Consider the following 16,273-nt stretch of genomic DNA (forward strand, 5'->3'; position numbering starts at 1 on the left):
GCCCAGATGGAGCAAACTAGAAGGGTAATAAATCTTCAATTAATTGTGTGTTCAACTACCATTCAGTAAACAATGATGGAAAGATGAAAACTGCTAAAGAGCGACCAGATATTCTAAACAAAAACAAATAATATACTCACAGCACAAGTCAAGGGTGCCGTATAATGTTAAAAACCACTGATTGTCAGTTATAGAGTAGATGGAAAGAGGTTGAAAAAGCATTGAAAGATAAATGACAATGAGCTTAATATTAGTAGAGGTGATTACAATTTATACAGTAAAATATATTGCTCATCAACTTGGAATGGATATAGATGTAAAGAAGGGTGGGAAAAAAGAAAAATGTGTATAAATCAGTGAGCCAACAAGCGCACGCAGATAAACTGCATGCTGCAAATCATCTGTCTCCTACCATCAGGCAAGATTGAACAGATGGCAACAAGTAACATTTAAAGAAGGTTTTATACATGGAAAGTACTAACTAGTCCATAAAGAGGAACACAGAGGACACTAATGTAGATTAAAAGGCTGCTCAATGACAATAATTTACATTAAATAAGTCTCCAGCAAAGTATGATCACCCTTGATACAACACAGTACATTTAATAAATAACCTTTTTATATATGCACGACATTTAGGCAACGTCTGACGTCACCCGCCAAGTATGGATGTGTGGAGGTTACTGCGGAGAAGCTAAGCAGCATTTGCCTGGTAGTACAAGGTGCATAGTGCATCGCAGTCCGGCGGAGAGGGAGATAGCGCAGAAAAAAAAGTGTCCATCCATCTTCAATCACGCCGCGTGATGGACCCGAAAAAAAAGCTCCACCTCTATGGGAGGCGTCCCGCCGACTGCTGTCTCTTGGCTGTGACAGCTGTTATATAGGCAAGGTCAGGGCCACCCAAAGACGTAACTAAGTGACAACGCCCCTGACATCAGATGGGACGGGGTCATCTGGTTACATCAGCGGGTGGCCCCACCCTTGCCTATGAAACAGCTATCACAGCAAAAAGATAGCAGTTGCCAGGAGGCCTCCCACTGAGGCGAAGTATTTTGTGTTTTTTTTTTCTATTTGTCGGGCGGCATGATTGACAATGGATGTACATCGCAGGACACTTTTCTTTTTCCTTTTTAATAAAGGATTTGTCAAAAACTGTCTTTTGTGGTTTTTAGTTTTTGATACTTTTTTTGGGTGAATTGGTAGGGGTACCCGATACTCATTCACATGGGGGGGATCTGGGGGCTTCCAGATTCTGATAAGCCCCCTGCCCACAGAACCCCATGACCACTGGGACAGGGTTGTGGCCCCAAAACACCCTCCCAATGTTGAGGGCAAGCGGCCTGGTATGGTTCAGGAGGGGGGGTGCTCCTCCTATCCTGGCCTGCCAGGCTGCTTGCTCAGATAAGGGTCTGGTATGGATTTTGGGGGGACCCCATGCCAATTTATTTTTCAATTTTGGCATGGAGTTCCCCTTAAAATCCACACCAGACCTGAGGGGCCTGGTATGGATTATGGGGGACCCCACACTGTTTTTAAAAAAAAAATTTTGGTATGGGGTTCCCCTTAAAATAATTACCAGACCCAAAGGGCCTGGTATGGACTGAGGGGATCCACGCTGTTTTTTTTTCTTGATTCTTATCTATATTGCTGGGAGTACAAATTACACACTACAGCTATGCAGCATATATACAGCAAATTACACATTACAGCTGCAAGCAATTTTAAATGAAATTTTTTCCTTTAGAAATGTCATTTTTATTGTTTCACTTTAAGCATTATTAAAATTATTAAAACTTTTTTTGCATTAATACATGTCCCCTGGTGCAGTATCCAGATCCCCATACACTTTTTATTGCAATAACTTGCATGTAAGCATTTAAAATGAGCATGAGGGTGTTTAAAATCCTGTGTAGTTTGAGCTATTGCTGGCCTTGCAATAGCGACAGGAACCCTGGGGAAGAGCGGTGCTACTGAGAGAAGCGACCAGCCTGTAGCAAGCCATGCATGCACAACCTCATCCCTGCACATTTGCATTTTTAAATTAAATGATTTTTGTTTTTTTATAGTTTTTTTTTGTTTTATTATATCCCCATTTTCAATAAATTTACTGCACTACAAGGATTGGGCTTCTGGTTTATGTTATTATTGAGAGAGGAATTTCATTGGAGTTCAAGAGGCATTGAATTCATGTCATCCATCCTACACCTTGAACTGCCAGGCTTCTTTGGTCTTTTATGGGCATTTATTACACATTGGTTGGATGTAAAGAAGGAACGTGTCACCATTTAACAACACGGTGGTTGGGAATAATCATTCAATCATGGACTTTTTTGATTGTTGATTTAAAATAATGAAAATTAAGTTGTGTTGTTGTTAATTGATACTTTTACACATTGGCTTAGCATCTAATTTAATTTTAAGAAGTATATGAATAATTAGATGGGGGGCCCCTATAATCAAAAAATAACCGGTACTATTCCCATGCAATTGAAGTCATTCGAAGGTTAGTCCACACATCTCATCACTGGGAGGAGGTGATGTGAAAAGGGGATTTTTAAGTGCCAAAAGGAGTACCACACCAAATACAACCTGTTCTAAAAACTACAAGTTTTATTTATACAAAGTCATTAAAACCTATATATCAGAACATGTTAGGAAGTACAATCAACATGTTTTATGTTCATTTCATGCAGTCAAAGCATGGTTTAAATACGTATGGATAGGATATGTTTGGATCAACACGTTTTGCCCGAGTGAGGGGCTTCCTCAGGATTAGGGATGAGCTTCGTGTTCGAGTCGAACTTACGTTCGACTCGAACATTGGCTGTTCGGCCATTCGGCGAATTCCGAACGTTTGGGCCGTTCGCGTCAAAATTCGAGTGACACGCGCGGACCACAATGCACTGCGGTGGCGCAGTGCATTGCTGCCCCATGATTGGCCAAGCATGCACTGTGACCCCGCATGCTTGGCCAATCGCAGCGTCGGCAGCGAGGAGAGCCATGATTGGCCACAGGCATCCTGCCTGTGGCCAATCATAGCTCAGGCTGTGTAGTGCACGCCCCACACTATATAAGGCCGCCTTTGAGGCGGCCTCGTGTAGTGTGTTACTTAGCATCTGAAGCAGTGGGTGTTCTGTGTACCTTCAACACAGTACACACCAATCGTTTTTGGCTGATTTCCTATCTTGCTGCTGTGTAGTGGTTGTTGTCTGTGCCCTGACTGCAGTATACACCACTATATTCACCTCACCTATATAGCTAGTGATCTAGCTTTAACCACTTAACAACTGCCCATTGCCGATTAACGGCTTCAGGGCGGTTGTTTAACTCTGAGAGGCCGTTAATTAACGGCCTCCCAGAATTCTGCTCTCGCATGCCCCGAGGTGCGTGCACTCGAGAGCATCCATGACCGCCGGGTCCACAGGATCACGGTAAACGGCCGCTCATAGTGGCCGTTTACCACGTGATTGCTCCGTCAAATGACGGAGTGATCACTTGGAAACAAACCGGCGTCATGTTATGACGCCAGTTCCTCCCTCCCCTCTCTGTACCGATCGGTACAGCGGAGGGGAAAGAGATCGGTGTCAGCAGCGATGTGGGCTGCATCTGCAGTGCCCACATCGCTGCTCACCGAATTTAACCCCTCAATTCCCTGCCAATACTCTGCAATACCAGTGCATACTCTGCAATACCCTGCCATTACTCTGCAGTACCCCACCATTACTCTGCAGTACCCCGCCATTACTCTGCAGTGCAGTACCCCGCCATTACTCTGCAGTACCCTGCCATTACTCTGCAGTGCAGTACCCCCCATTACTCTGCAGTACCCTGCCATTACTCTGCAGTACCCCCCATTACTCTGCAGTAACCCCCATTACTCTGCAGTAACCCCCATTACTCTGCAGTACCCCCCAATACTCTGCAGTACCCGCCATTACTCTGCAGTACCCGCCATTACTCTGCAGTACCCCCAATACTCTGCAGTACCCTGCCATTACTCTGTAGTACCCCCCAATACTCTGCAGTACCCTGCTATTACTCTGTAGTACCCCGCCAATACTCTGTAATACCCTGCCATAAATTGCCATACCCAGCCATACTCAGAGATACCCAGCCATACTCGGTGATACCCTGAAATACCCAGCCATAGACGCCCCCCACCCCTCACCGCCCTCCGGTGCTTCTACCAACTCGCCAGTACGATCAAAGCCAGAATCTTTTTTTTATTTTTTATTTCAGGCTTCCCAGCCTAGAGGTGAGATGTGGGGTCATATTGACCCCCAGATTTCACTGTAAAGAGGACCTATCACCCCATATTCCTATTACAAGGGATGTTTACATTTCTTGTAATAGGAATAAAAGTGATCAAAAATATATTTTTGGGGAAAAAAATGTCAAACTAAAATAAATAAAGTAAAATGAACAATAAAAAAATAAAATAAAATTAAAGCGCCCATGTCCCCATGTGCTCGCATGTGCCACACATGTGAGGTATCGCCGAGAATGTTAGAGCGAGAGCAATAATTCTAGTCCTAGACCTCCTCTGCAACTCAAAACATGTAACCAGTAAAAAAAAATTTAAAGCGTCGCCTATGGGGATTTTTTAAGTAGCGACGTTTGGCGCCATTCCACGGGCATGTGCAATTTTGAAGAGTGACATGTTTGATATCTATTTACTCAGCATAACTTCATCTTTCACTTTATGCAAACATTGGGCTAACTTTACTGTTTTTTTTGTTTGTTTTTTAAGCACAAAACTGTTTTTTCCCCCCAAAAAACGCGTTTGAAAAATTGCTGTGCAAATACCGTGTGAGATAAAAATTTGCAACGACCACCATTGTATTCTCCAGGGTCTTTGCTAAAAAAAAAAATATATATAATGTTTTGGGGTTCTCTGTAATTTTCTAGCAAATAAATGATGATTTTTACATGTAGGAGAGAAATGTCAGAATTGGCCTGGGTGCTCCAGAACGCCTGATGGCGCTCCCTGCATGTTGGGCCTCTGTATGTGGCCACGCTGTGTAAAAGTCTCACACATGTGGTATCGCCGTACTCGGGAGTAATAGCAGAATGTGTTTTGGGGTGTAATTTGTGGTATGCATATGCTGTGTGTGTGAAATAACCTGATAATATGACAATTTTGTTAAAAAAAAAAAAAAAGGAAATAGGCCGTCAGTACTTCAGGTGTGATCAATTTTCAGATATTGGTACCATAGCTTGTGGACTCTATAACTTTCACAAAGACCAAATAATATCCACCAATTTGTACTTATTTTTACCAAAGATATGTAGTAGTATGAATTTTGGCCAAAATTTATGAAGAAAAAATGACTAATCTGCTAAATTTTATAAGGCCGCGTACACACGCGGGGACTGTTCGCCCAACTTTGTCCGTCAAACAGTTTCAGCAAACAGTCCACTCAAAATTAGCATGGACGGACATGGCCACACACGACGAACGAACAGTTTGCTGAAACCGTGCGCGATGACGTGAATGGCACGTACGACGGGACGAAAAATACGACGTCCTATACACTGCATTATAACTTTCGGCGTGTAAATCCTTTCTGAGCATGCGCGGAACTTAGTTTGACGAACAAGCCTACACACGAGGGGACAAAGTTTCAGCGGACAGTTTTTCGGAATTTCCGAAAAACCTTGTTCAGCGGACTGTTCGCTGAAACTGTCCGCTGAAAGCCCACACACGAGCGGACTGTCCGCCGAAACACTGTTCAGCGGACAAAGTTGGGCGAACAGTCCCCGCGTGTGTACGCGGCCTTACAGAAACGAAGAAAAATTCATTTTTTCGCAGAATTTTCGGTCTTTTTTCTTTTATAGCACAAAAAATAAAAAACCCAGCAGTGATTAAATACCACCAAAAGAAAGCTCTATTTGTGTGAAAAAAGGACAAACATTTCCTATAGGTCCAGTGTTGCATGACTGAGTAATTGTCATTCAAAATGTGAGGGCACCGAAAGCTGAAAATTGGTCTGGTTATTAAGGGTGTTTAAGTGCCCAGTGGTCAAGTGGTTAATAATAGAGCTTGCAGTCAGTAGTGTTAGGAGATAGTGCGTGCTGTCTGCGTGCTCTGTACCCAGTACATACCGCTATAATATAGGGCAGGCCCCTACTTTCAAACATCCAACTTACAAACATCTCCTACTTGCAAACGCAAGGAGACAGCAGCAAGTGAGATGAAAAAAGATGGACGACAAAACAAATTATACAGGGGTGATAACCCTTCCCTATGTTTTCCAAAAAGCTTAAAAATCGTTTTTTTGACTGGAGCTACACTTTAAAAATGTACCGGTTGAAAATGACAAACAGATTCAACTTAACACAACAAACCTACACAGCCCCTGTCTTGTTTGCACCGCCTGTATACTGCTGTTCTGAGTATATAGGGCCTGGGGGCCACACGCATTTCCTTTTTTTAATATGGGTACGGGGTTCCCCTTAATATGCGTACGAGACCCACATAGGCTAGTAATGGGCAGGGAGGGCTACCCATGCCATGTTTCTCAATGATTTTCAACCATATTGCAGGAACCAGATATAACATTAAATCCGCAAGCAGTTGTAAATGGTGTTATTTCCGTTTAATGTCATTTTGTGCAGGGACTGTTCTAAACACGGGAAACACGTGGCACTTCACAGGCATACTACAGACACCCCCCAGGCACCATATTTAAAGGAATATTTCACTTTTTTTTTTTCACTTTAATCGTCATTAAAATCAGTGCTCCCGCCAAAACGGCAGTTTTTAAAACTTTTTTTTGCAGTGACCCATGTCCCCTGAGGCAGGAGGCAGGTCCCCAAACCCTTTTTAGGACACTATCTTGCATATTAGCCGTTAAAATTAGCACTTTCCATTACGAACGTTCGAGTCCCATAGACTTCAATGGGGTTCTAACGTTCGTACCGAACGCGGGGTCGTTCGCAAGTTCTGGTGCGAACCGAACCGGGGGGTGTTCGGCTCATCCCTACTCAGGATCCATGTTTCAATACTAATAAATCAAAATACTGATAAATAACACAAGCAATACATCAATCAAACAAAATACAGAAAACTTAAGCCTATATAGCACATATCAAGATAGACATAGACATAATCCATATGTATCAAAACAATGCTTTGGCAGCACAAAATGGTCATGAAAGATGCTAATTGTACTTTCTAATACAGTGCCTAGAAAAAGTATTCTTACCCCTTGAAATTTTCCACATTTTTTCATGTTACAACCAAAAACATAAATGTATTTTATTGGGATTTTATGTGATGGACCAACACAAAGTGGCACATGATTGTGAAGGACAAATGATAAAAGGTGTTCACATTTTTTTACAAATATCTGAAAAGTGTGGGGTACATTTGTATTTAGCCCCCTGAGTCAATACTTTGTAGAACTCCCTTTCACTGCAATTACAGCTTCAAGTCTTTTTTGGGGATGTCTCTACCAGCGTTGCACATGTAGAAAGTGACATTTTTTCCCATTCTTCTTTGCAAAATAGCTCAAGCTCTGTCAGATAATGATTGAATGGAGAGTGTCTGTCAACAGCAATTGTCAAGTTTTGTCACAGATTCTCAGTTGGATTTAGGTCTAGACTTTGACTGGGCCATTCCAACACATGAATATGCTTTGATCTAAACCATTCCATTGTAGCTCTGGCTGTATGTTTAGGGTTGTTGTCCTGCTGGAAGGTGAACCTCCCCCCAGTCTCAAGTCTTTTGCAGACTCTAACAGGTTTTCTTCTAAGACTGCACTGTGTTTGGCTCCATTCATCTTCCCATCAACTCTGACCAGCTTCCCTGTCCCTGCTGAAGAAAAGCATCCCCACAACATGATGCTGCCACCACCATGTTTCACAGTGGGGATGGTGTGTTCAGGGTGATGTGCAGTATTCGTTTTCTGACACACAGCATTTTGCTTTTAGGCCAAAAAGTTCAATTTTGGTCTCATCTGACCAGAGCACCTTCTTCCACATGTTTGCTGTGTCTCCCACATGGCTTCTCACAAACTACAAACAGGACTTCTTATTAGACATGAGCATTCATTTTCGTCCGAATGCATTTTCGTCCGAATTTCAGGTATTTTCGTTTTCGTTTTGACAAAGGATAACGAAAGCACAGAATCCGAAAAACAAAAGATCCAACATAAATAAATGCTTTATTTTCATTTTCGTTGTTACAACATTCCGATATAGAATACGAGATTTGACGTGACTCTGACAATAACAATCTGTGTCTATAGAACCTGTGGTCAAATGTGCCTAACCTTACCTCTATTAGTCCAAGATTATATAGAGAAAGGATTTGACAGAGAGAAAATATTTGACATAGAGGGAAAAGATTCGACAGAGAGAAAAGATTCTGGAATTGGGTGGGGGAAGTAAAATAAAAATGATGATGATGAATGTTATTGGCTGATTGTAACCAAAGAGGATGAGCAGTAAAATAGCTAGAACTAAGTACACACGTACATCCAACTTACTTTCACTTACGATTGCTAGCAGAGAGAGACACACACACTGAATCATTTCAGAAGACAGTCAATCTTAGCTGGTCCGTTTGAATTGTCACTTGTCAGAGAACCCAAATTATTATTAAGCATAAGCACAGCAGCAGAACAATAGTGAAGCAAGCTACAGTTCAACTTAGCTTTTTCCTAATAATCTGCTGCTATTGTGTTTGTGTGAGAACCTGATAGTGATACTAGTGTTGCTGCTAGTGTTGTGATAGCCTCAGAGGCCGCCTGTGTTGTGGGGGGATTTATTATTATAGAATCTTGTTACCTGTCTGATCGCTGTCACCAGTCCACCAGTTTCTGTTTGAACGAGTATATAATATATATACAGAAACACTTGTAGATGGCCCAGGAACGTCCTCCAATGCCTCCATGTAGCTCTCACAATGGGTTGCCACCAAATTCGTTATTATCAGTCACTCACTATCTGATACCTGACACTGTGAGACTTAGACCATTCATTCAACATGAACGATGGAGATTCGACAAAGCAACAAAAAACACACACGTTTATAATAATATTTGTCGGAGCATCTAAACTGTACGACGCTGCAATCGTACATTTCCGGAGTCAAATGCTCCACCTATAGGCTATATAGAGTTTAGCAGCTCCATTGAATCTTCTTTATACATTCGACAGACACCATAAGCCTTCAAAGACAGATACGACCGTAATTCATGTGGATTTTTGGACGAATGCAATTTTTGAACGAAAAACTAAATAAATAAAAATGAATTTCGGGAGTAACTAAATACATGTATTTTTCGGATGAAAATTAAATTCCGAAACAAAATATTTCACTCTGCACATGTCTACTTCTTATGGCTTTCTTTAAACAATGGCTTTCTTCTTTGTCACTCTTCCATAAAAGCCAGATTTGTGGAGAACACGACTAATAGTTATCCTGTGGAAAGATTCCCCCACATGAGCTGTGGATCTCTGCAGCTCCTCCAGAATTACTACGGGCCTCTTGGCTGCTTCTCTGATTAATTCTCTCCTTGCCCGGCCTGTCAGTTTAGGTGGATGGCCATGTCTTGGTAGGTTTGCAGTTGTGCCATACTCTTTCCATTTTAAGATGATGGCTTAAACAGAGCTCTGTGAGATGTTCAAAGCTTGGTGTATTTTTTATAACCTACCCCTGCTTTAACGTGTCCACAACTTTATCCCTGACCTGTCTGGTGGGTTCCTTGGCCTTTGTGATTTGGTTTGTTTACTAAGGTTCTTTAACAAACCTATGAGGACTTCATAGAACAGCTGTATTTATACTAAGATTAAATGACATACAGGTGGACTCTATTTACTAATTGGGTGAATTCTGAGTGCATTTGGTTCCACTAGATCTTAGTTAGGAGTAAAGGGGGTTGAATATAAATGCATATGTATTTGTAAAAAAAATTGAAAGCCATTTATCATTTTTATTTCTCTTCACAATTGTGTGCCCTCTTTGTGTTGGTCTATCACATGGCATTGTATGGCATTGCATGTTCTGATATATTGGTTTTAAGGACGTTTTTTGTGTTTTTTTAAGAGCAGATTTTATTTGTGTGGTACTTAAACATCCAATTTTCACATCACCTCCTCTCAGTAAGGAGATGTGTGGATTTACCTTCTATTTATTTCATTTTTTAAAGAAGTATCTCCTTCCTTTACATGATGCTTAACCGGTTCCCGACCGGCGCACCCAGATGTACGTCGGCAGAATGGCACGGGCAGGCAAATGGGCATACATGTATGTCCCTTTAAATTTGCCGCCCTGCCATGGCGAGCACACCGATCGTCTCACGTGGCGGCTGAATGGAGGAAATGCCGTTGTAAACAGCATTTCCCCATTCTGCCTAGCAACTAGTGACGCTGATCTCTGCTCCATATGATTTGGAGCAGAGATCAGTGTTCACTAAATGAAAGCCCAACCCCCCCACAGTTAGTAACACACCCCTAGGAACACTTAACCCCTACACTGCCACCCACTGGTTAACCCCTTCACTGCCAGTGTCATTTACACATGAATTACTGCATTTATATAGTCAAATAAATGACAATGGTCCCAAAAATGTGTCAAAAATGTCCGATAATGTCGCAGTCACAATAAAAATCGCTGATCGACGTCCTTTCCTAGTAAAAAAATATTATTAATAAAAATGCCATAAAACTATCCCCTATTTTGTAAACGCTATAACTTTTGCGCAAACCAATCAATAATCGCTTATTGCGATTTTTTTTTACCAAAAATATGTAGAAGAATACATATTGGCCTAAACTGAGGGAAAAAAATTTTTTTTATATATTTTTGGAGGATATTTATTATAACAAAAAGTAAAAAAATAATGCATTTTTTTCAAAATTGTCGCTCTATTTTTGTTTATAGCGCAAAAAGTAAAAACAGCAGGGGTGATCAAATACCACCAAAAGAAAGCTCAATTTGTGGGAAAAAAAGGACATCAATTTTTTTTTGGGAACCACGTCGCATGACCGTGCAATTGTCAGTTAAAGCGACGCAGTGCCGAATCGCAAAAAGTGGTCTGGTCTTTGACCAGCAAAATGATCCGGGGCTTAAATGGTTAATGTCATTCTTTAACCCCATAATGTGGTTTCAACATCTCTATCCCAGTGATTTCACAATTTATACCTTTAGCCATAGGATACAATATATACCACCTATGTATTCTTCTGACGTCAAGGATATGCTTATGCACAGAGTTTTTTTAGATATTTACTTTTCTATTACATTTGAATTTTTAATTTAAAAAAAATGGTTTTATTTTTTCAATAGCTTTTTTAATATCCTTGTTCCTGAATGTGTATATGATGGGATTAAGCAATGGAGTCATTACAGTGTAAAATAGAGCGAGGACCTTGTTCAGAATATCCAGTTGTCCTTTTGTTGGAAACAAATAAACAGCGATTAGCGTCCCGTAAAAAATGCACACTACAGTCAGGTGAGAGCTGCAGGTGGTGAAGGCTTTTTGTCGTCCTGTAATTGATTTCATTTTGAGGATGGTTAAAACAATATAGATATACGATGTAACAATTAACATAAAAGGTGCTACGACACAGAAGAAACCTATTACATAGGTCTGATTATGGATCCATGAAGTATCAGAGCAGGAAAGCTCAATTATGGGTTCATAGTCACAGAAGAAGTGATGAATGATGTTTGGTCCACAGTAGTATAAACTGTCCAAAGATATAGAATTAACCAATGTAATTTTTAAACTTAATAACCAAATGATAATCACTGATTTAATGCAAATTGATTGGTTCATTAAAGAGTTGTAATGTAAGGGCTTACAGATGGCCAAATAACGGTCATAGGACATCACAGTCAGTAGAAAAAACTCTGAGGCCTCAGCATTTACAAAAAAGGAGAACTGGATGATACATTCAGCAAGAGACATGGTACATCCATCATGTAAGATGATATAAAGAAAGTTAGGAAGAATATCTGTAGAGAGAATGATATCAAGCAATGATAGTTGGGTGATGAAGAGGTACATGGGAGACTGAAGTGTTTTACTCAGATGATATAAAATCACAATGAAGAGATTTCCAGAAATAGTAACACAAAATATGATAAGGAGCACCGAGAAAAATAGAATTTTTATGCTTTTTATATTTGGGAAACCTGTTAGTACAATATAGGTGATGTTATTGTGATAGCCCATCTGGTAAGAGAATATAAAAATGCATAATAGTTTAGGTTGCAAGCATGAGAAAATCTACTATGTATGGCAAAACAAATCCAACATTTAGTCTGACATTCATCCATTCAATTTTATCAGGATCCTTCTTCAATATGTTACTATCCAGCTGAGTTTTGGCTGGTTGCCTGAACTTTTGTACTATATTGAAGACCCCCTAATCAGCCTTTGGGTTTGACAGGCTCCCCCAGCCTTTCTTCTAGCGCATCTGTCTATTGCCCCAATTCCCTCACCAACCCACATGTGGGGACAGAATGGCTGAAATCAACTCTGTCAACCTTTGCTTGAATTGGCTCAAAGTCGAGTGAAAAGAAGGTAAGGGTTTACAAGTTACTTAACACATAGCAGTAATGAATACCCTCTGACTGGAAATATGTACAGTCCTTCTCAAAGACTGGTAGAGGTTGTATGATTTTTAAACAAAACTGGTAAAGGACTGAGCAATCATTGATTCCTGAAAGTTCTCATACCTTCTTGTTTTCCAGGCCCCAGCATAGACCTGTTCATAATAGGTTTATGCTAAGGCTGGTGCTTTTTAGCCAGAGTTATGAGTTCAGAGCATGAGTTTTTCTGAATGTGGAGCAATATGTCTGTCTTAGCAGTGGACATATTAGACCTCTGTAGAGAGATATGGCACTGGAGCAGATTTCTTTACAGGCAACAGGTCCGGGAGGTAAAGGATCTTTAACCACTTACCGACCAGCCACCGCAGTTATACTGTGGCAGGTTGGCTCCCCTGGTAGAGCCATCATAACTGTACGTTTGCTCTTTAAGATGATGTAGCAGGCACGCGCACTCCTCCATTGTATGCCCAGAGCTGATGCACATTCTCGGCAGGTGCGGTGACCGCTGGGCACCCACAATCGCTTGTGACAGAGTGAGAACCGAGATCTGTTTGTGTAAACACACAAATCCCGGTTCTGTCAGGGGAGAGGAGAGACATTGTGTGTTCCTACTAAGCAGGAACAACGATCTCTCTCCTCCCCAGTCAGTCCCAACCTCTCTACAGTTAGAAACACACATAGGGAACACAGTTAACTCCTTGATCGCTCCCTAGTGTTAACCCCTTCCCTGCCAGTGACATTTATACAGTAATCAGTGGGTATTTTTAGCTCTAATCGCTGTACAAATGTCACTGGTCCCAAAAAAGTGTCAAAAGTGTCAGATGTGTCCGTCGCAATGTTGCAGTACTGATAATTATCGTAGCTCACCGCCATTACTAGTAAAAAAAATAATAATAATAAAAATGCCATAAATCTATCTAAAAGAATGCATATCGGCCTAAACTGATAAGGAAATTCATTTTTTTGGGAGGGGGGGGGATATTTATTATAGCAAAATGTACAAAATATTGTTTTTTTTTTCTTTTTTAATTGACTCTTTTTTTTTGTTTATAGGGCAAAAAATAAAAACCGCAGAGGTGATCAAATACCACCAAAAGAAAACTCTATTTGTGGGGAAAAAGGACATACATTTTGTTTTGGTACAACATCACATGACTGTGCAATTGTCAGTTAAACTAACGCAGTGCCGTATTGCATAAAATGGCCTGATGAGGAAGGTGGCAAATCCTTCCGGGGCTGAAGTGGTTAAACTCCTCACACCATTTCCAGGCAAGAGACCTGGGAGGCTATGGATAGAGTTCTTATAATGGCATCCTCTACAGGCCAAGCCTGAAAGGCAAAGACTCCTCTAGAAGGGCTCTCTGTATATATGTATCTCCTCCCCCAGCCCTCATGATTGTCAACATACCTCCTAGTAAATTGCTGGGTGAAGTAAATCCTCATAACCCCTAACATTGTATCTTGTGCTATATCTATTGGAAAACACTTCCCAACATTAGGTAAAAAATCACACAATATTAGGGAAAACATAAAGAATGCAGAAAACAGTAGCAATCAGATCTTAGGCTAGCCACAGCCAAGCTGCCCACCAAATTTAGATTAGTGTAAATCAGCTAAATTCAATGCATCAAAGCAAAAGTAATTCCAAATCTTACAATTCATTTTCTTTAGAAAGCCAGAGTAGAAATGTCAGTCCTCTGACAGAATGCTGTAGACAAGGATCCTTGCCTTATACTTGGAATCTATGATATCTATTCAGAGGCCTGGTACAACCTCTGACTAGTACTTCTTAGCACTGGTTCACACTGGTGCGATTTGACATTCAATTTGACATACTTTTTGTGATTTCGGGGTGCGATTTTCAATTACATCTGTGCAGAAACCCGCACAGATTTCTGTGAAATTGCGACTGACATGCGGGTGTTAAAGAATGCGAGTTCAGCTAAACTCGCACGGCTTCATTCCCTCAGCTCAGTGTGAATCTGGGGTTAGCCAGCAAAGGAAATGAGATTTTCTGAATGTGGAGCTATAGTTCCAGTTGGACCTTTGCAGGGAGCCAACTGTTTCTATGCAGAGAGGCGGTGTTCTTTTCTGCAGTTTACTGGCAGGGGAAAGGTTTTTCTAAATAGTCTGCAGTTTCTTACTAAAGAAAACCATCAAGACTTGGAACCGTGCAATATTTCAAATTTACTTGACTAAAACTTGAACATACTTTTAAATAGTTTAATTTTTTTATTTCTAAGCATAAATAAGGACAAAAAATACAAGAAGACATGACACTTCCCTTAAAGGAAGGAAGAAAAGACAACAAAGAGTCGGGAAGTTAGATAATTAGACATTGGAAATGAACAGTATTGCAGATACAAAATGTCAGGAATATTACATGGAATGAGAAAATCTCAAATTCCAAATGTATAATAAATCTTTTTTTGGCATTAGTTGAGTTAAAATTGCAAATTGCAATATACGGTAGTATTGGAAAATCCCCGGTTAAATTAGGTAATGGAGAGAGGCTCGGAAGTAGATAAAAATGTTATACATCTTATACTGTACTGTCTACAGTTCCTCATCTGTATGGAAACAAAAAACAGGAAATCTATGATGTGTCTATAATACTGCACCTCAATTCCATGCATATTTTTAGAGATGATGTCTGAATGTAATAGTTTACTTTGAAAATCCCCGGCAAACAATGTAAGATCCGCCATCAAATGTTTTAGTGGAAATAATATTCCACTTACAGGGAATTATTAGTCTCTGTTATTTATTTAGTTGATATGAAACACTTTTATACATTTTACTCCTCCTTGTTTGGCTGTTTTTGCATGGCTACTTTATCTGATTGCTAATAATCTTTTAGGAATTATTTTTTTTTTTAGACTGTATCTCTCCTGACACACACCCTTTATTAATCTTAATTTGAAAGTAGTAAAGAACTTCATGTTTATTGTTACAACTTTTATCCACTCACCTATTTTCTACCATCGCTTCTGCACATTACTGCATGCATAAACTACAAGGACAATATTGGTTGTTTCATGTTTTAATTTTTCATGTTTTTATTTATTAAATTTTATCATGTTCAAATTTCTTATATAGATATGGAATGTAGGATTTTTCTTTCAAACTTTTTTTTATTATTTTGTATTCATATACTGTAAGTACAAAGCCTTTTCCAATGCAACAATGAACAGAGCGAACTTAATAAACAATGTGTGTACAGAATTATAAAAAATTTGCCGCAAGGCCAGAAGCTTACTAGTGCATCATGCAGGTTGCACAAAGGTTAAACCTGAGTGGTGATATGAGGATATTGCTTGAACAGGTAATTCAGTAATCAACATGCCCCTAGGGCTAACTATCAGACCGTACAGTGAGACTGAGAGGTAGAGGGAGACACAGAGAAAGGACAGCCACGAGGGAAGTCTCACCCCCCCACCAGCCTCCCAACCCTCACGGCAGGGGAGACAACAGGGGACCTCCCCAGCCACCCCTAAAGGGATCTTGCTGCGGCTGGAGGCTCCTCCCATTCTTCCCCCGCGGGTAACCCAGACCTCCATCCTAGCAAGCGAAGCGTGACACATGGATACCCCAGCATCCCCATGGGGCCGGGATGGAGGGATATCCCGCCTCAGCCTCCCCACTCAAGGCACAGTAGTGAGATACATGTGTAGGCCTCAGCACCATTAAACAGTGGAGGTGGAG

General features: G+C 40.6%; 1 protein-coding gene across 1 annotated transcript; it reads right to left on the reverse strand.

Annotated features, from left to right (window-relative positions):
- Positions 1-11,141: 11,141 nt before the first annotated feature.
- Positions 11,142-15,356, reverse strand: LOC143964010 (olfactory receptor 5P52-like). The gene is made up of 2 exons (XM_077473732.1): positions 15,190-15,356; positions 11,142-12,188 (listed from the first exon to the last, which is right to left on the reverse strand). Exons 1-2 carry the CDS (start codon positions 15,274-15,276, stop codon positions 11,262-11,264), a joined length of 1,014 nt encoding a protein of 337 aa, XP_077329858.1. The 5' UTR covers positions 15,277-15,356; the 3' UTR covers positions 11,142-11,261.
- Positions 15,357-16,273: the final 917 nt, after the last annotated feature.

This window comes from Lithobates pipiens, unplaced genomic scaffold (genome assembly GCF_037356315.1).
Source record: "Lithobates pipiens isolate NorthernLeopardFrog02 unplaced genomic scaffold, aLitPip1_a1.2 Scaffold_8, whole genome shotgun sequence".
NCBI lineage: Eukaryota > Metazoa > Chordata > Amphibia > Anura > Ranidae > Lithobates > Lithobates pipiens.

What these genes read in the sequence shown, in the direction of transcription:
- LOC143964010 (XM_077473732.1), bottom strand. Translation starts at nt 15,276, where the DNA reads ATGGCGGATCTTACATTGTTTGCCGGGGATTTTCAAAGTAAACTATTA. An exon ending in AAAATATGCATGGAATTGAG is followed by an intron (nt 12,189 to 15,189) that starts GTGCAGTATTAT and finishes TTCTCTTACCAG; the next exon opens with ATGGGCTATCACAATAACAT.